The sequence below is a fragment of the Cyprinodon tularosa genome, unplaced genomic scaffold (assembly GCF_016077235.1).
Source record: "Cyprinodon tularosa strain WSP-4 unplaced genomic scaffold, ASM1607723v1 ctg109, whole genome shotgun sequence".
NCBI classification, from domain to species: Eukaryota; Metazoa; Chordata; class Actinopteri; order Cyprinodontiformes; family Cyprinodontidae; genus Cyprinodon; species Cyprinodon tularosa.
This window is the reverse complement of record NW_024037882.1, coordinates 1,634,549-1,654,757: the sequence shown is the minus strand read 5'-3', so window position 1 is coordinate 1,654,757 and position 20,209 is coordinate 1,634,549. Positions and strand designations below refer to the sequence as shown.

At 37.6% G+C, this 20,209-nt stretch overlaps 1 protein-coding gene across 1 annotated transcript in view; it reads right to left on the bottom strand.

Annotated features, from left to right (window-relative positions):
- The window catches only part of LOC119788977 (calcium-binding protein 7), a 39,141-nt gene extending 19,512 nt beyond the window's left edge, over positions 1-19,629 (bottom strand). The window contains exon 1 of the mRNA XM_038293703.1: positions 18,971-19,629. Within this exon, the coding sequence (XP_038149631.1) occupies positions 18,971-19,079 (109 nt within the window). The 5' untranslated portion in view covers positions 19,080-19,629. The remainder of the gene's footprint in view (positions 1-18,970) is intronic.
- Between the last annotated feature and the right edge of the window lie 580 nt (positions 19,630-20,209).

The window sequence follows — 20,209 nt, the reverse complement described above, 5'->3', positions numbered from 1 at the left end:
GATGAAGCTACACTTCGATGGTGAATAGTGCAATTCACTCCAAAGCAGAGGTCAGTTACAGTTACTTGTGTAACTTTTGAGAGAAAAATAATTATTAATCCACATAGTTAAAAAAATAATTGTCAAATTATAGCAGCCCCATAATCACGATTCCCTGGCATGCCTTAAGTATCTATTTTTTTGTGGATGATTTGGGTTTGAACGGGTATTCCAATCCCCTCAATGCTGAGGTTATCTGTGTTGATTCTGTCTTGTTTTACTGCAGTAGCCTTTCTTCCATTTAAATTACCATTAATATGCATAGACACAGCTCTTTAAATGACATATATATAGCAGCATACCTTCTTTGTGTCACTTTCTGATTGCCGGACAACTGTCAAGATAAAACTAGTTTTCCCCATGATTCTACTTGCCATAACATAATTTTCTCTGTTATAGATGTTCTTTTATCACTGTTGTAATGTCATATTCTCATGTGAGAAGCACATTTTGAGTGTTCATTAGTTGTAAGCCATAATCAGATCTGACATGTAATGAATAAAGAAAAATTTATATTGAATTACTGAAAAAATGACTTTTTGATGTCTTGAGATGCATCTACAAAATATGTTCTTGTAAACAGGTAATACTTTATTTGTTGAGGCACACTTTTAGCAGAGATTCAGTACTTTCACTTTTGATGCCAAAAATAGAGGCAACAAAAAAGACATGCATTTTGAGCTTAACAACTTTGTGCATGGGTTTTTGTAAAAATGAAGTTAACATAATACTGAGCTTCTTTTTTTCAGTGCCATTGATCCTCTTTGCTTCAGTCAGACCTACATCTGCTTAGGGCTGCTTTGGATCAGTAATTGCAGCACACCCACTCTTTATGTAAGACCTTATCAGTATGAGAAAAACACTGCTGTGCTGTTTGTGTGAACCTAGGGCGGCTATTTTTAAACACCCATAGGAAGCTCAGTTCATTTCTTTAGCTAGATACAGGCCTGCTCAAACACCCGGAAGACTTTCTATTACCATAATAGGCCTGTAACAAGTCTCTGGAGAATACAAAAGGAGTATGCAGCAAGTTTGAAAGTTGACTGAGTATTGAGGGAAAATCCTGTTTGAGTGTTTGAAGTTTAAGGCATATTAACTTTGCTAATGCACCGATGATATAAGAAGAGAGGCAGGGGGTGGGGTTGTACAGTATCACACAAAAATCTATGAAGTCTCTGACTTAACTGAAGTCTCTTAACTTTCTTAACCACTTTTGACCTTGGATGATGAAAAAAGGACTTTAGTTGAGGTAAGCATCAGGTTAAAGCTAGATGCTGGAGGACTCTGGAATGAGGCATTGCCCATCCTCCACCTCATCTCCTCCAGCATAGTCATTAGACTCCCCAACTCAGATGTCTGACTGTTGATGATAACCTTCTAGGCTGTCACAACATATTTTCTATTTTGGCCTTCATTTTGCGCAGTGTCTTGTGCAGGCTCTCCAACTCGCCATTGGATACGATTCGCTGTTTTTGCATCTGGTGTATCCGTGCTCTGATGGAATTGGCAGGGCGTGGCTTGGAAAATACAGATGGCGAAGGATAGCAGAGTGCCTGTTACAATAAATGAGAATAACATATCTTTAGTCCAAGCGTTTTTTTTGGTTTTTTTTTTTTTTTTTTTTTAGTTTTTTACAAGGAGAAGTTGGGTGCTATTTGGAATAATAATAATAATGTCTTCTACTTTAAGTGTACTGTTCACAGTTTGCTTAAAGAAATGTGTGCTATAGCATGTGATACAATACAAATTCCTGTAACTTTGTCTATAAAACATTTAATTACAGAATAGATTGCAAAATAATCTGTGTCATTTCTTCTTGCCTTATTCACTCTCAAACCAACAATGACAATTATCAGACAATATCAGAATTTTGTTGAGTTAAAGAATATAAAAAAGATTGACAACTGTTTTGTAAGTCAACATTTCACTACTACACTAAATATGAGAAAAATATAGGTAACAACCACATAAAAGCATTTTTTAAACCTTCTTTGAGCTCTGAGGTAATGATAGTTTTATGCGGCACAAACAGAAAGAGAGGAAACAGAAGAATCACAAAGTTGCTCCTTTTCTTTGCAGTCACATGGCCCATTGGCACGGCTAACAGCTGCGTCTTAAGCTGTGTTATAATAGGAATGTCACAAACTGGTCAATTTGATTGTTCTGATAGCCTAGACAGGAAAATATTCTAGGCAGGGAACATTTTAGGTCAGTTAAGATATTATGTATTTGTTATTATGTAACAAAAGTGAAAAAAGAGAACAAAATCCTGTTGTTTCTCGTATTTCCATTGTTGAATTTAAATTGAAAAAATAAAAATCGTATAATACGCAGATTTCAAAGTGGTACAGACAAAGATTAATACCATTGATTTGGAGTTTATGTTGGGTTTTATTCAATGTTTGGATTTCCCTGTGCTTTGAAAATGTGTTGGCAGTGCGTGATTGCGCAAGCAAGCAGCTTAGAGGGAACATTTTGCTGTAAAAGGGTCGATAATCCTTACTTGTTTTTTCTTCGCTACCTGACTTTTTCTCTGGTTTAGTGCTGCAGATGTCCATCTGTATTTACGCGTTGGGATGGCCTGTGTGGTGTTTACCTGACAAGGAAACGGTATGCTGATTGGTTTCCTATACAGAAAATCCTATGTACATTTCAAGAATAAATTAGCCTTGAGCCATGCAGAAGTCAATTTTCCTTACCGTTTTCCCACAAGTCTCTGTAGACCTGTAGAATGATTTAGGGGTTGTCATCATGGAAGTCTTCAGCAAAATGTACACCTGTTTTTTCAAAAACTTGTCCATTGTCCGTTGCATTTGCAAAAATTACGCTGATTAACAAGGCACTCTCATAGCGGATCCATGGTTTGCAAGCCAAAGGCATAACTACAAAGGAATTTCAACAATTTCTTGCAGTCATTGGTATTAAAGTTATCTTACGAATTGTTCGTCATGTTTAAGAGCAGGGGTGCTCAAGTCCAGTCCTCAAGAGAGAGAAGAGCTACCATCCTGTAACTTTTAGGTGCATCTCTTCTCTAGCACACCTGAATCTAAAGCCTCAATCCCCTCATTTAGCTCAGCAGAGGTGTGGTAACGGGCCACTCATTTGATTTAGGTCTGTTAATAATGGTTGCACTGTAGTAACAGTCTCCTCAGAGCTAACCTGGTCAGGGTTTTTTTTTCAATAAACAGAGTTACCTCTGTCTCTGCTCTACTTACAGCCAATCACGTTGTTTATTTCCTGTCTTTGTTTTATTTTCGTCATAGTGTTGTATATATATATATATATGTGTGTGTGTGTATATATATATAAGAAAAAAAAAATTATATTAATTCTTACTAGTATAATTTTTTTTTACTTTCTAAAATTCAGTTTCTGCTACAAAAAAACTAATTTAAAAATCATATTATTAGAATTAGGTCTAGGAATGTGATTTTATTTTTCAGGAAGAATCTTATTTTAGTGATCTACAAATGGAACAACAGAGTGGAGAGTGCTTTTATTAAATGTAAAAACGGCCTGCCACAGCCCACTTCATACATACAAACTTATGCATTAACTAAGACAATATTCTCCATCATCATCTTCCTCTCCTTTGCAGCTGTAGCGGCATTTATATGTCTTTTAAATTCTCTTACATTTGTTTAACATTGTCTTACATTCTCCTTTTTTATTTTTTCATTTCTGCATTAAAATCTCTACTTCCAGTGGGGTGAAATAGGCACTTCCTGTTTCCTGTTGTCTGGTGACTGGTCGAATCAGTGTTCAATTGATAATGGCTTTTCATACTTATGGGGCTGCCCCACGCCTGCCCAGTAAGAGGGAAGCATACCGTCACTGGGTCGGGTTTGGTCGCCCCGTCCCCTGCTGCCGGGGTTCCCGGACCAGCCCCAGAGCTCACTGCTGGGTTCCAATGCCCGGTCCGATCCAGTCATCTCCCCTTCCCCCACACACCCCACCCAAAAATAAAAAAAAGTGTCCTCCTTTTCTGAAACCCAAATCTGGTCACCCTATGTAAAACACTACGAAATTACTGCTTTTTTTGTTCACTTCTCTCTTTCCAGATGGAAAGAGTTGTCAATGATCTATATCCAACTTTTTTATTGCTGTGTTTAACACACAGCTATGCTGGGTAATGTCAGTACCCTGCAGGAAAATGATGACAAGAAGCACCTCCAACAAAGGTTGGATGCTGGTTATCAAAACATTTGCAATGCTTTGTAACTTATTCATCACTGCCATATCAGTTTTGCCAGCTTAATGGTAGTAGCTGACTTCTAGATGGAATTTTCCATGGCTGACACTGTCTAGATTAGTTTAGACTGGACTGCAATGTCTATCAAAGTGAGGAATTATTAGCCATTTGTAAAAAGCCACTTTCCCATTCAACACTCATCACAGTTGATTTCACAGGTAATAAAGAGCATGGCTTGATGAAATAAGATAGAAAATAAGCACATACAGTTCCACTCCACCCGTTAAAACCCATTCTCTGCTGCTCTAGATGAGAGCATACTTGGTGGGCATACATCTCATCATTTTAAAAAGCTTGTTTATATCCTTTAAATAAGGGGCTCTGAAACCCAAGTCCCAGAGAGCCAGTATCTTGCAACTTAGGTCACTAATTTATTCTAGCATTTCTGAATCAAATGGCTGAATTACCTCCTGAGCGTGCAGTAAAAGGTTACATCCGAATACATCAAATTGTAGCATCTTGCTCTTTTTCCTTCAACTTTCACAAGGTCAAAAGAAATAACTTTATTGTGGGTAGGAAAGAAGGTTTGGACTGCTGTCCTCCAAGACTTCATTGCACCCTGGAAACCCATTTGGATGATGCTAGTCAAATCTAGGAGAACAGCCTTCTAAAAAACAAACTACAATAGAACAGGTTACACAAATTCAGCTAACAGTGAAAGCTCTCCAAGGTATGAGTATGTAAATGTACATGTGTCAGACACAGCACCAGTGAGGTTTGCCAGAATAAATTCCAGTTCCATCTTTCTTAGTCACCTCTTGTCTACTGATGGTGGTCAGATGGCAACTGACTTTGATTGCAAAGAAACCCTGTTGCATCCTGTTCCTGTGTCACCAATAAGACACCAGTTTAGAAACGTCAAAATAGTTTTAGTAGCATGCTAAAAAAAAAAAAAAAAAAAAAAGTTTTATAGATAGTGCCGCTTTATAAATCTTGAATAGGAATATCTGCAAGTGGATATAGCTTTTTAAATATCGCTGTAAGGGTGAACAAATTTCAGACTTATTCAGATAATAAATGTATGTATTTTACTTTCTTGCCTTTATATCGCTTCAAGTGAAGACCAGCCTTGTTTTTATAGCCTAGCACCTTAAGCTAGAGCAGGGATCTGCAACCTTAACAATCAAAAGAGCCATCTCTACATTTAGTCCGGCTAAAGAAATTGTTTGGAACCACAAACATGATTGGGACTTTCTGACAGGGACATCTGCCAAAGATTTTTTAAATAATGACTGTCATTTTAACAATTTAGAAATGGAGGAATAAAACTTGTAAAAAGAGAATAAATAGAAATATAAATAGAAAATTTCACACACAGTGGAATTTTGGGCGAAAATTGTGCAATTTAACATTTCTTAACAACTGTGACAATGAAACAGAGGTAACATAATTTGAGTGGTGCCACCTTAGCCCTAAATTCCACATCCTCCTGATTTCCTCTGTTTCCCTTTGTAAAATTGATGGAGCAACTTCTTAGTTATGTTAGTTTGTCAGAACCATTGCACATTCTCTGACTCCTTCGAACGTCACAATCCACTGGTGTGCTACTCGTCCTTCACTGTGATAATACAGAATAGCTCCAAATTCCTGTTCCGCTTCTGTCTGCTTGGCTCTGCCCAGACCTTCGGTAGTTGTATAAAAAATTTTGACTTGATTCGAAGCAAAGTGCAAACGTTTGACAGAAATTTTCTCTATCTGGCAAAAAGTTTATATGAAATCATTGTTGTTAACACTCATGGGCAAAGAGCAAAAGAGCATTCACTGCCGCAACTTTACAAGTGTTTTGTTTAGAGGCATAATGTCGTTTAAGGTAATACATTTATAACGTAGATATAAAGTAGAAGCAACTGCCCTACATTTTGGTAAGAGACAACCTTTTTTTCTGGGTAGGGGTGGTTGCATGGTTCGTACAAATAAAAAATTTGATAACCAAAAATGACCAAATTTCAAAAAGCTGAGAAGAATAAATTTTTTTTCAGGGAAATGTGTCTTTTACATTAGAAGTAAAACTTTGATAGATACATTATTTTGGGGATCATTCAAACAAAAGGCTGTTTGTGAAAAGTAGGTCAAATACTGGCATACGTAGAATAGAATAGAATAGAATAGAATAGAATAGAATAGAATAGAATAGAATAGAATAGAATAGAATAGAATAGAATAGAATAGAATAGTCCCTGGGTGGCTAAACAAAATCTCATTCTTGGAGTCAGTCAACATATCTATGAAAATAAGGTGCCTTCTAACATCTACCCTAATGCTGGTATTGCAACAAAAATGTCAAGTCTTTACTTGACTCACTATAGGGGGTTTGTAGGCTACATACGCAGCTTGGTAAAGGACAATCTCAGGACAAAGAATTAATTAAGTATTTGACAGCATTAATTTTTCAATCCTTTTTCCGTCTTGCTTATCCTAAGAGGGGTTGCGGGTGATGTTGGTGCCTATCTACAGCTGTCTACGGGCAAGAGGCGGGGTACTGACCCAGTCTGATGCTCATAAGACATGGATAATAGAGAATATCTTTTTTTTATTACTATTTCAATGCGCTTATTTAATGTCACTGTTATTTTGCAACATATGTACAAAACTATGACCGAATCACCTGTTAATGGACAAACCTTATTAAAATCAAAGTTATTTTGAGTTGTACATTAAAGACCTTTGTTAGACCTGTCAGACCTAAATAAGGACGTCAATATTTTAGTTGTTAACTTGTATCTTCTAGATACAGTTTAACCATGTTATCGAAGTTTTTTATATTGAAATTTAGATTCTCAGTTTATTTTATATATCTGACAAGTGTAACAATGAAAGCACCACAAAGGGCATACAAATCTATTTTATATCTATCAGAAGAGACTTTCCACAACCTGTGGATCTCCAGCTGTGGTGCTGGGTCACATTGACCTCTAAGGCACGCTCATTTTACTCACATCTTCATCACCGTCCATGTCAAGTGGAGCTTTCATATCCAGACATGTGACACTTTTAAGGAATACAGTTTTCCATTCATTTCTGCCTGCTTTTCACTTCGTTTTTGTGGCAGGCTGTGCAAGGCATCATGGAGGGAGAAAGTAATAATATATATTTTTTAGATTATATTCTTGGAGTTATTTTATAGTTTCGGTCAGTGTAACATATTTTTAATGTCACAAATGTTATTTTTTTTCTAAAATACAATTTTATTGTTGAAATTTTCATTTAGAAATGTTATATATAGACAATTATATATTTATGTACAAATTTACATTTTAAATTTACAATTTAAATTGATTAAACAATAAAATGCAGTATGTACGCAGTTTAAAAGCTACTTTGTGAAGTAGAAGCCACATCTCTCATTTCTAAATTCATATATGCACTGTTTTTATTATCCAACGCCAAAACATTGAACTGCAGTAAATGCACTGCGTTATAAAAATGTTTGAACCCCCTTAAGTTTCTAAGATTTTGCCGGGCGACAATCACTACCTTTGATGATTATAAAAACATTTGAAATAACCAGTCAAAATAGTAAAAATCTAAGTAAAGCACAATTTTGAAGTGGCAGAAAAATGGCCTATCAATATAAAGGTTTTACAAATAAAAATTAGATAATGTACACATAAATCTATTCATACAAATTTTAAGTCTGACCATTAACTTCTATATAAATAAGCATGACAACATGTTTTGATCCAAACCTTTCCACTGTTGTGCAGGATTATATTTAGAGCCACTTGGATTAAAGGCGAGCCTCCACACCTGTCTCAAATTTCCTGTAACCTTTGATATATTTGCTTAATACAAGTCCTGTAAATCCTACTTTCATCTTTCCTTTAGCTCTGGCTATCTTGTTTGCAATGACAAAAAGCATTTCCAACAGCATGACAACACCAAAAATATGTTTCACTGTAAGGCATGGCATGTTGAGTTTGATGAAAGGCATTAGATTTTAGTTTGAGAAATCATTTGAATGAAAGCCATGGAGTTGAAAAAAAATATCTGATCTGAGCAGGTTAGGCTACAACTTCTTTTATGTATTTGATTTTCTAAAATGGCTTGTGTCAAACTATTAACAGAGCTGTCTTTGACAAAGGCTTTGTTCTCGCAATCTTTCCCCAGAAGCCAACTTTATACACTGCTAGAAGCTATGCTATGGAGAGGGTCTTCATTTTAAGCTGTGGATCTTTGCAACTGCTTTCGATTAATCACAAATCTTGAAAAGGATTTTATTGCTAATGTCAGAGTTGACGAGGCTGAGTAAAATGCAGTCTACATTTAATGAAGGAAGAAAAGAAAAGCCTTTGTGCTTGTTGATCGAACAAAAAACCATTCAAAGGTTTACGGCTATGACGAGCATGTTAAAGGGGTGTGATTACATTTGCGTGCTGCAAAATACAAAGCTTCAACTATGCAACAAAAAAAAACTGATTCGAAAATAACTTTAAATAAAAAATAAATAGGAAAATCAAAGCGTCTCAATAACCTGCTGAATATTGCTGAGCAGGTTTTTCACAATACAAGAGAAAGTCTGCATAGAGCCCTGCTATTGGAGGTAGATAGTTTATAGAGTACAATGAAAGGAAAAAAATTGCGTTAGACTTTGGTAAACACATCTTTCTCTTATTTCCAAACGCCAAACTCCTGAAAACGGGTCAGGATATCCTCTTTCGTTGTCATTGGCAATTTAATTTTGTGTTTGTCTCTAACTGTTTCAAACTGCGTAAGGTTAAAATGGTCCCAACTGGCCATTAAGACACGCACAGATGGCACCAACTGATACTCCTCACTATTCTGTCCTTTTCCTGTCTTTGGTAGCAAATGCTGACAAGTTTAAATACCTTCATTTATATTCATACAAGTATTTCAAGAGGAATGGAGTCAACCCCACAGCTCGGAGGCAAAGAAATGAGTCAATGTTGCTGCTGCAGATACAGTAGGAGTTTAGCACAAACATGAATAATGCCTCACAAGCAGTTTATGCCATTAGGAATTTTATGGGGAATCTTTATAATAGCTGTCAGTCACCACTGTTCTCATGTGTAAAACTGATGGAAAGGAAACAAGGGGGTGCTGTGAAAATGATTTCGCTTTTTTGGACAAAAGACCTATGAGCCTATAGACCTATTTAAAATACAATAAAAATAAATTAGTAAATAGATTGAGATTCACTACTTAATTTCCATATCCACTTCGGTGCATGCTACAAGGGTCTGTAACACTGAGATATCATCAGTTCTCAGGTGAATATACGGTATGCACAATTAATTCGACTTCACAATGACACTATAACAACAAAAATTTGGTCAGCTGACATTAACCTGAGTCACTGCGTTTATGTTAAACGTGACTCTATTAGATCCAAAATCCTTTTATTCAAACCACAAGGAAATAATTATATTATTATACTATTTAAACGTAATTGAACAGATCTGTTCAATAAAATTTCATTGTAAGGGGCTGCTCAGTGGTGCAGTGGGTAGCACTACTGTCTTGCAGAAAGATGGTTCTGGGTTTGATTCTTTCAGCATGGAGTTTGCATGTTCTCCCTGAGCATGTGTGGGTTCTCTCTGGGTACTCTGACTTCCTCCCACAGTCCAAAAACATGACTATTAAGTTAAGTTCTCTAAATTGCTCTTACTTTGAGCTACAGGCAGGGTGCCCTGCCTGGTTACTGGTATCCAAATGTTCAGGTGTGCTCTGAGGTACTGGAGATAAAGCCTGTATGATTTTTTTGTTCTTTTTGGGCCAATTCTCCAGTCGTGCCAGAATTTTTTTGATCGGGCCGAGGTTTAGCCTCATCGTGGATCCTGCGTTGTGTAGTATACAGGAGGTAACAAGGGGCTATCAGCCTCTCGCACCAAGCTCCCGATAAGGAATCATAAGGTTGGGAGAAAATCAAACATGTTTGAAATTCAATCGGCTGTCGTGAGGTGTTCATGGACAAATACTGCTGTTGAAGCAGAGTTAAGAGCGTCTATGAGCTGATTTACCAGAACCTCAAGGACTGCTAATATGCAAACAAGGGAGTTCTTCTTCTTCCAGATTGACAACTCCGACCAGCGTCATCTCTCATAGCTGAGTCTGACATGTGGTTTTTGGATGTGCAGTGTGAGCATCAGAGCCTCGGGCCACACAGTGTGAGAACATACATTGTGAGCTGTGAACCCTGCGACTTCATCATATAGTTTGAGCTGTAGCTGCATGCAATGATTGAAAATACAGCACAGATAGATAGATAGATGTTGCAGTATCTATAACAACCCAAACACACAGGATTTCAAAATTAGACATTCAATTCAATTCAGTTTATTTATATAGCGCCAAATTCACAACACATGTCATCTCAAGGCACTTTACAGTTCAACCAGATCATACAGTCAAATTGATACAAAGTTTTCTATCTAAGGAAAACCAGTTGATTGCATCGACTCATTGACTCAAATACAATCCCTCACACTAAGCATGCTCGTAGCGACAGTGAAGAGGAAAAACTCAGTGTATGTCCGGCTTAAGCGAACAAATCCGAAATGGGTTTCTGTGACATATTTCCTCCTCGTTTCTATCATTAGAATATGTAAAATTACTAGTCTGCTGCCCGCGAGCAGATTACTACACACTAGCTTCCTTGACTTTACCACTAGGGGTGCTACAGGACCCCGAGCACCCCCACTTCGAGCGGCCATTCTCTAGAGCCTTGAGAAAATATTCCAACATGCATTTTTATGAGACTATCCAAGAAGGCTAGCATACTTTTATTTATAAATCAATTAGCACTCGATGATAAATGCTTTAATTACACATTTAATGGCATTACTCATGCTGCTATTTATTTTATGGAGTCTTTGTAGACCAATATACCTTGAAATAGTCATACCCCTTTTACTGCTCTGTATTCTATCACATAACAAATACAAGCCTGATGCTTATTTCCCTATAGTTTCTGTCTTTTAGGGCACAAGATTTTTTTTTTCCAGTTTTCCAACTACAGTGCAGAAGTATTTTCCTAAGACAATAATTTTTAAAAATGTAATTTGTCACAACTATAAATGGAAGTCTATGGTGTTTTCCTGTACTAGATTTGAACACCTGGGATTTTTCTTGCATTTTAACTTTTGTTGTTACACCATAAGCCCTGGTGCTATATTAAACATTGCTGAAGCATAGTTATGTGCTCTCCAAACTGCTATACCAACCCCATAGAGCTGCACCAACCCCAGAGCTGCACCACCCATCTCCAAAACAGAAACCCAACCCAGGGACATCTGATGCTGCTACCCGCCATAATGGGGGTAAAGAGCTCTGCTTACAGATTGCTGAAACTCAGTGGCTCTGCAGCAACCCACACCCAGAGGGACCCCATAAATGGAAGGCTATGCAGGCACAGGAATTCAAACCCTCAGACTGGCAAAAGCGATATTTGACTTGGTTTTTAATCTCAGAACCAGATCCTGAAAAACATTCTACAATATTTCTCTTTATATTTTTACAGGAATAACTTGGAAGAAGCAGAGACTGGAATTATAGGAGAACAAAACACAAAAGCCTTCAAGCTAGGCCATCCAAACACAGTCCCACCCAGCAACACAGCCTGGGCAATGTGTTGCTGAACTTGCCACACTTTTCCAGAAAAAGAGGTTACAGGTCTGGCAAAGTCAGGGAAAGAAATTCCAGCCAAATAAATTGGGTTTTTGATTAGTTTTGATCATTTTATATGTGTACTGTTGTGTAAAATAAGCTAGCATGTAAGCTAATGGAGACTGCATGCTACCTCCATGGTGACATGTTTTGAGTTGTTTTTTATAAAGGTAAAACAAGCTTTAGTCCACTAAGCATTAGTGGAACACCAATATAATGTTCACATTAATGTGTTTCCTTGCCCATTGATACATTTTATGAAGATTCAATGACACTTGGCTCTTTCAGTTTGACAAAACATGTTGTCAAATCAAAAGAGAAATGGACATTCGAACACAAAATTTACACAAGTAAATTCTTATGAGTCTATCTTAATCCCAAATTAGTAATAATGAAACTCAATAAAATAGACTTGGGAGAGGAGGGCATGAATGACGACCCATAACTCAAGATGATCTAAAGAGATCATTGGGAAAGAGGACTCCTTCTCTCTGGATGCTTTCATGTTTTATGAAATCTTTAAGACCTTCATAAGGACTAACACTTTCTGTGACACATTGATTTCTGCAGTGAAAGATACATGTTTTGCATGTATTGTTTTATAGGCATGTCAATAATTTGAAAAGTTTAGTTTCTTGTTTTTTTTTTTTTGTTTCTTTGTTTTATCCTCTATTAGCATGCAATTTAATCCCAACATAAACTTTTTGTTTGGCCTTTTTTTGGGCAGCCTAGTATGTCAACAGAGATATATTTATCCAGGATTTGATTTATTATCCGCAAATACATAAAATTATTTCTTCACTCTGGTCTCAAACTGTTAATGATGATTTTGTGGGGTTATTTTATAAATCTCTCAGCGTTACAAAAAAATTGGCCATAATTGTGCATTTTGTCTTTAAAAAGAAAAGCAATCTCATACATATCTTTAAGGTTAAGTTTTTGGTCATAAATTAGAGAACATTTAACGAAAGACATTTTCTATAAATAATAAGTAATCAAGCAAGCCAAACAGAAGAGATTAAATAATAGCAAAAAGTAGAGCATTGCTAATGCTAATCTTAACTGTGTTGAAGGGGTACAAATATTCTCAATTCACCATCTTCAGCATTGCTGTAAAGCAAACTGCTGTGATAGTAATGTCTTACATGATCTCCATTTTGGGAAATATTGCCAAAGCTTTAGGCCTTGCCCCTGGGATATACTGAAGCTTATTCCAATAGGGATGTTGTTAGGCAGAGGAAATAGGCTTCCCACTTAATTCCACCTGCAGTGAAATTGATACCAAGCTTCTGTGTGTGTGTCTGTGTGTGCAGCTAGGTCTGGAGGAGGTCTAAACTATATTGAGCTCCAGTAATATGATCAACTGTTTCTCTATCTTGCGTAGGAGGGGGAATTGAGAATATGGAGTCCAATTCAATTTGTGCTCTCAACATTTTGCATTTTGGTACTTGCCACTTCCCTCCATGTTCTACCTATCTCTCCTCCACAGACGTACACACCTACATGCACAAATATGCACAATGTAAAAAAAAAAAAAAAGCACACATAGATTATAAAAAGGTTTGTGCAAATCAAAGCGTTGACAGCCTTCACAACCTCAAGGTACATTGTCATTGGTCCATTCCCAAGGTGCCGGTGGTTGTAATTGAAAATCAAATGCTGGGTTTGGGCTTTGTGTTCCTGCGCATGGACTTGCATACACACTCATGTATTCACTAATGGGCAATTCCGTTCTGTGAAAAAGCCCCTGGCCCCTGAATGCTGAGCTGATGTATGTGACACCTGTCTCCAGGCCACTTCTCGTTCATGTCTACAGAGATGAGAGCGATGACTAGACAATGTCACTCAAGCAGTTTTCTCATCAAGAATTACTTTATGATACAAAACCGCTGTGAAAAACTGATTACAGTAGATATAGGGATTCCCAATTTATCAAAAAATGAAGACTCATCCATCAGGTGGACACAAAAAAACGCATCTTATCCAAAATAAAAAATAAAAAATTTAGATTCTACTTAGTAGGACAGTATTATAAAACATACAATTGTTTTCGCTATCTTCCTTGACAGAACAATTAACTTTCATATTTTATTTGAGTTAATTTATTTAACTTAAACAAGATATATAGGCAGATGTTCCTGTTGTGAGGTTGACAGAACACTTTTCATTATTATAATGTAATTCTAGAAATACTAATAAAGTTGTTTACCTTGAAGGGCACTTTCATAGCAGCACTGTTTAAGCAGCTCCAAATGAACCACAGCTTATTTCCTCGGATAGTTTGCATTGATGCAGAAGATATGAAAGCTCATATAAATTCTGGAAACAAGCAGGTGAATCCTGGTCTCCTCCGAAGACATTTGGTCACATTTCATTTTGCATTTAAAACTGGGACAATTTGCTTACAATGGCAAAGCAGATGAACTCTCCAACAACCAATCAAGAAAAAGTGGTCAAATGGTCAAATTCAATGGGTTTTAAAATTTTACAAAAAAACTTGACAAGCTCATCAGATATTCTCATATAAAGGCTATAGACTTTGTATTTTGAGGCATGAAGAATTATTTTTATTAAAATTGTAAAAAAGTATTTTGAAAAATGTTCAAACCCTTCAAGAGGTCGGTCATTTTGGACGCCTCCAAGTGAACTGCTCCTACCTAAACTAACTACCTGTGCATGGTTGTATGTGTGCCTCTCGCTCATAGGAGATGAGGCACTGGACCCACTGATACCCTGACGGAATAATACAGAAACGGATGGATGTTCTCTTTTCACAATCTGATTTTTAGAACTGTGTCTAGTGACACAGAACAAGATGATGTGTATTTGTACTCTAAATAGTGACTGCAGACTGGACCATAAGGGAGTAATGGAGCAAAAAATGTCATATCTTTCTTTTTACATAATATTGGGTTAAAATCACACATGCATATTTTTTTTTTACCAGTTGCTTTAAACTTGATAATCTATGATCATTGTCAACCTCAACGCATTGCCGGCATTAAGTCGGACCTGTTCCCGGTGCATGTTGGACTCCGACAGGGCTGCCCTCTGTCACCGGTCCTGTTCATAACTTTTATGGACAGGATTTCTAGGCGCAGCCAAGGACCGGAGGGGGTCTGGTTCGGGGACCAGCGGATCTCATCCCTGCTTTTTGCGGATGATGTAGTTCTGGCTCCCTCCTGCCAAGACCTACAGCGTGTGCTGGGGCGGTTCGCAGCCGAGTGTGAAGCGGCCGGGATGAGAATCAGCTCCTCCAAGTCCGAGGCCATGGTTCTCGACCGGAAAAAGGTGGCTTGTCCCCTTCAGGTTGGAGGAGAGTCCCTGCCTCAAGTGGAGGAGTTCAAGTATCTTGGGGTCCTGTTCACGAGTGAGGGAAGAATGGAGCGGGAGATCGATAGACGGATCGGCGCGGCTGCTGCAATAATGCGGACGCTGAACCGGTCTGTCGTGGTGAAGAGAGAGCTGAGCGAAAAGGCAAAGCTCTCAATTTACCGGTCGGTCTACGTTCCTACCCTCACCTATGGTCATGAAATTTGGATCATGACCGAAAGAACGAGATCCCGGATACAAGCGGCTGAAATGAGCTTCCTCCGCAGGGTGGCTGGGCTCTCCCTTAGAGATAGGGTGAGGAACTCGGTCATTCGGGAGAGGCTCAGTGTAGAGCTGGTTCTCCTCCACATCGAGAGGAGTCAGTTGAGGTGGCTCGGACATCTTCTTCGGATGCTCCCTGGACGCCTCCCTCGGGAGGTGTTCCAGGCACGTCCCACTGGGAGGAGGCCCAGGGGACGGCCCAGGACACGCTGGAGAGACTACGTCTCTCGGCTGGCCTGGGAGCGCTTAGGGCTTCCCCCAACAGAGCTGGAGGAGGTGTCTGTGGAGAGGGAAGTCTGGGAGTCTCTGCTTAGTCTGCTGCCCCCGCGACCCGGTTCCGGATAAAGCGGGAGACGACGAGTACGAGTACGAGTACGAGTACGAGTACATTGTCAACCTACTGCCTGTTCAATTTGATTACATTGGAAATTAAAACAAGTGCAACCACTACATTTCATGTAGTTATATAAAATGCATTTTTGGACCACAGTTCAACATATGTGCATGGTGTTAGACTGTGCATGACTTAGTTCTCCCACTGAGAAAAAAGGCACAGGTTTTTGTAATGAATGACCTGACATGACATTGTGTAGAAGTTTTGAACTTCTAATAACAGAGAATAATTTCTAATGATATTTTATAAATAGTTTAGAAAGTCTGTTGCCACAAATTTCACCCAAATTTGATAGGATATCATCTAAGCTTAACAGGGCCAGAATGAATGTAGCACTTGTGTGTAGTTCGGATGTGTAGGACTGAGTAATATGTCCTCTGGGGACATCTAGGCAGGACACCTGTGGTCATTCCAAAGGCTGCAGCAGGGCAAATATGCAACAGCGGCTCAACGTTACATGTAGCTTTATTCATTATTAGGTTTGCCGTTGCAGCTATCAGCAATTCCATTCATTATAACTTAAATTAACTTTCTTAACTAATAAAATTTAATTCTTACAGGGAAAGGTTCATGTTATGAATTTATAGGAATGACCTAGCTGAACGAATACCATAACTGAAAGAATAGTTCGGCGCTCTGATCTGTTTTCAGAGGTGCATTGTTAAAATTCAAATAATTCAGAGGAAGATCTACATTTTTTCGTTGGATTCTTGTAAGGAATCCTAGCTATATTGTTGATGCTTTTATTTTTTTGGACCCATCATTTTGCAAAGCAAGCAATTGAAATTAGTTTTAACCATGCAGTGTGTTTTTCAAGATATAGCTTGAGAAAACCACATTTTAAATCTCCTGTCTGCAATTCTATCATACACCCTGGAATAAGTCATAATCTATAATTAATTAAATTTACATCAATTAATCTACATAAAAAATCCAATGTATTGTCAACGTCACTGTATTTATTCCACTGTGCTCCATATATATCTGTTATACTGTCCAATTAACTCAGTGACTGTGTGGGGAAGCCTTCCAATTCCAAAACCTGCGAGAGTTTTCCACCATAGGATCACTAATTACCACCATGAAGTAAAACAATGCCCTTTAAATGAAATACTCACAGCTTACATGTGCTGCCTGCAAAGCACCACTGTGTTTTTCCTGTCATACCACCAAAATGAGTTGAGCTGTTAAGCCCAAATGGCTCTGTTTGTTTTGTGACAGCATGTGTGCAGCAGGCACAAGCAGATTTGATTAATTAGAGTTTAAATGAAGTGTTGTCTGTTTATTGCACTACAAGTTTGGTTGTAAATTAAACTGGAATTGTGGGAGGAGAAACAGAGATTCCCTTTGTAAACAACCTTGGTTTCTCCTTTAGCTTCTCCTAATCAATGACAAAAATAAGGCACAACCATCCTTTTTACATCAGCAAAGACACTGCTTCAATAAATAAACCACTTAAATAGAAATTTATCAATATACCACTTTTAACATATACATATTAACATTTTGGTTTAAAGATGAAATCCAAAAGAAAAATTGTTAAAGCGTTGTTCTAAAGTGTTTAAAATAAAATATTTAAACTGAATAGGAGGGTTAGAAATAAAAGTACCATTTAGGAGTTGAAGAAATGTAGGTCCAATGTCTTTATTTATGTTCTCTTACTAATATGATGTTTGTTATTTTTTCCTGGAATTCTTATTGGGAGCAAGCTTAGCTTATGGAGGTTTGTTTTCATTTGTAAAATAAAAAATCCAAACCACCACCACCTAGGCAAAGTTTGTTTTTTGAAAAGGAAAACAAAATATTTATTTCTATCAAAGCAGAATGGGACCTCTAATTCAGCTCATCAAAGTATTGGTATTTGTGAAAATACTTTTCCACATTGCCCTGCATTTTTAACAAGGTAAAGTTAAAATCAGTGCATTCAAATGTTTAAATATGCCTTTTAAGGATTGGGTCCTGATACAACACAACTTAAGGTGACAAAGTTATTATTTATAGAGGCTTACAGAACTTAAAAGTGTGAAGAAACTGCAGATGAATTTTATAACCAGTTCATGCCTTATTTTATATTGGGTTATATCTGTCTTTTTGCTGAAAATGCAGATTTTTTTTTTTTCCTGAATTAAGCGTCTCTTCATTTGATGGCCATTACTTCCCAGTTTCTGCTGAATTCTAACAGAAGTACATATTATTGTTCTTAATGAGGTGGTAACTAGATGATCATCAGCAGACCAAGATGTAAGAAAGTAGGGATTGTATTATAGATTTTGTCAAACCAATTATTGATTTATGTATTATTTCAGCCTCCAAACAGTACATTTATGTTATTATTACCATTCCCATCCTTTCATATGACACACAGCGATATTTCTATTAAGAATAGAAATAGTTATTTGTAAAAACAAAAAAATAAATAAAAAAAATGAAAGAAATGCAACACTTTATTTCTATTTAAATATACCGCTATAAATGGTTATCAAAATGAATCAAATGTCTCATAACTTTTTGCAACTCCTAGTTCTCTTGTGTTTTGAACACAGATAAATTACAAGTGTTGATTCTTAGGTAAAAAGCTTTCAGTGTATAACTTTTCCATTATATAATGTAGCTGGTAGAAAAAAATAAAAGTGACAAATCATTTAGGAAATGTTGGTTTCCAGGTTTAATGAGCAGGGAATTATGACAAGAAATTCTGTTTTAACATCCAACTCCATAATTTATGAGTAAAATCTTTACTGTGGTCCTCAGAGGTGACTTTTGTGAGGAAAAAAATGCCTATTTGTACTTTTTGATCAATATATTTGAGGAAATTAGACCATTTAGCTAGTTTTCTTTCACTTAACCAAACTGTGTGAAACAAAATAAGCCATGAATAAAACTAGAAATGCCTAAATTCATCTAAGCGCTGTCCAAGGTCCTGACCGTGCGCCCGTGTCAAGCAGCTACCTGCTGGAGCTCAAACCACATTAGATGCCACTGTATAACCAGTCACGAATTCAAATGGCCAATGTTTACTACCGACACTGTGATGGTCATTAGCTTCGTGTGAACAGGTGCATTCTCACCTTCAACCTCGTCTTCGGGCAGGTTTACCGGGGCGCTGTAGGAGAGGATGTCGGGGATAGTGCAGATGCCCCGGTACATCAGCGTAGAGGTGACTGGATGCATCGGCATGACTGCAATCTTTTTCTCCCACCTCCACCCTCGTCATAAAGAAATGTCTATGGAGATGATTCCAGCTTCCCTTGCGTGCTCACATATGGAACGGAGCAGAGTGTCCATGGATTGAGAGCATGGTGATGGGAAATGCGGTGAATTCCTCAATGTGTTTGCCTTAATCCTCCTTTGGGTCAATAAATGAAGAGCAGAATAAATGCTGAGGCTGTCTTACCTTACTGCAGTTCAGTTGTAAGTGTTCAGAACAATAAAGCCATTTGAAAAGTGCACGTTGCGCGCAAATGCGTTGACCGCTTCACCATGATTGGTTAAAATGAGCCTCACATCAGGTAGCGGAGGATGTTTCTCTCTAATCTAAACCGGTATTCGTTACGATAAATGATGCTATAAGTGCTCTGATAGCCTTGTTTAAGCTTGCTTTCAGCAAATTCATACGTCCACTTGTTGGATTGCTGCTGCAGGCGCACTCACTTGACGCGCTCCGATCTCAAGCTCCAGATGCCCTGCCATCATCAGAAAACAAGCGTTGAACACCGCTGAGACTGGTCATTAACCTTAATGTATCTCCAACATAATTGAAAGGATTACGGTTTAGTATATGTTTGGATCTTCATGAATGTTAATTAACTGATCGTCTCCTAATTGGTCGTTGGCACAAATGTGCGTTACGATCCAGATGTTCAGAGTTGAAGGAGGTCGAATAAAGCTCCAAATAATCGTAAATGCTCTAGTCTCCTTTCTTTTTTCTGCTCTTCTCGCCGTCTAAATCAGGCTCTATATGCGCACACAGGCACACAGACCTACACACAGGCTATTGCCACAGACGCACACAATGCTCCCTTTCCCTCTATTTTCACCTTCAACTGTAATTTATACTATTAGATTCCCTCTGGACACCTTAGAAAAAAGATTTCAGTTTTTTGTTTGTTTGTTTCTTCATCAAAATAATACCACAAATCAATTGTTTTCTATAGATACCTGGTCACAAACTTAATAAAATTTTATTTTAAAAATAATTCTCTATGCTGACTGTACGAATTAAGACGTAGGAGTCGAAGGCATGTTCTTTGTTTAATCCTTTGCTTCCGAGAAAACGTTTAAGACGTTTAATCTGATAAATATTTTTT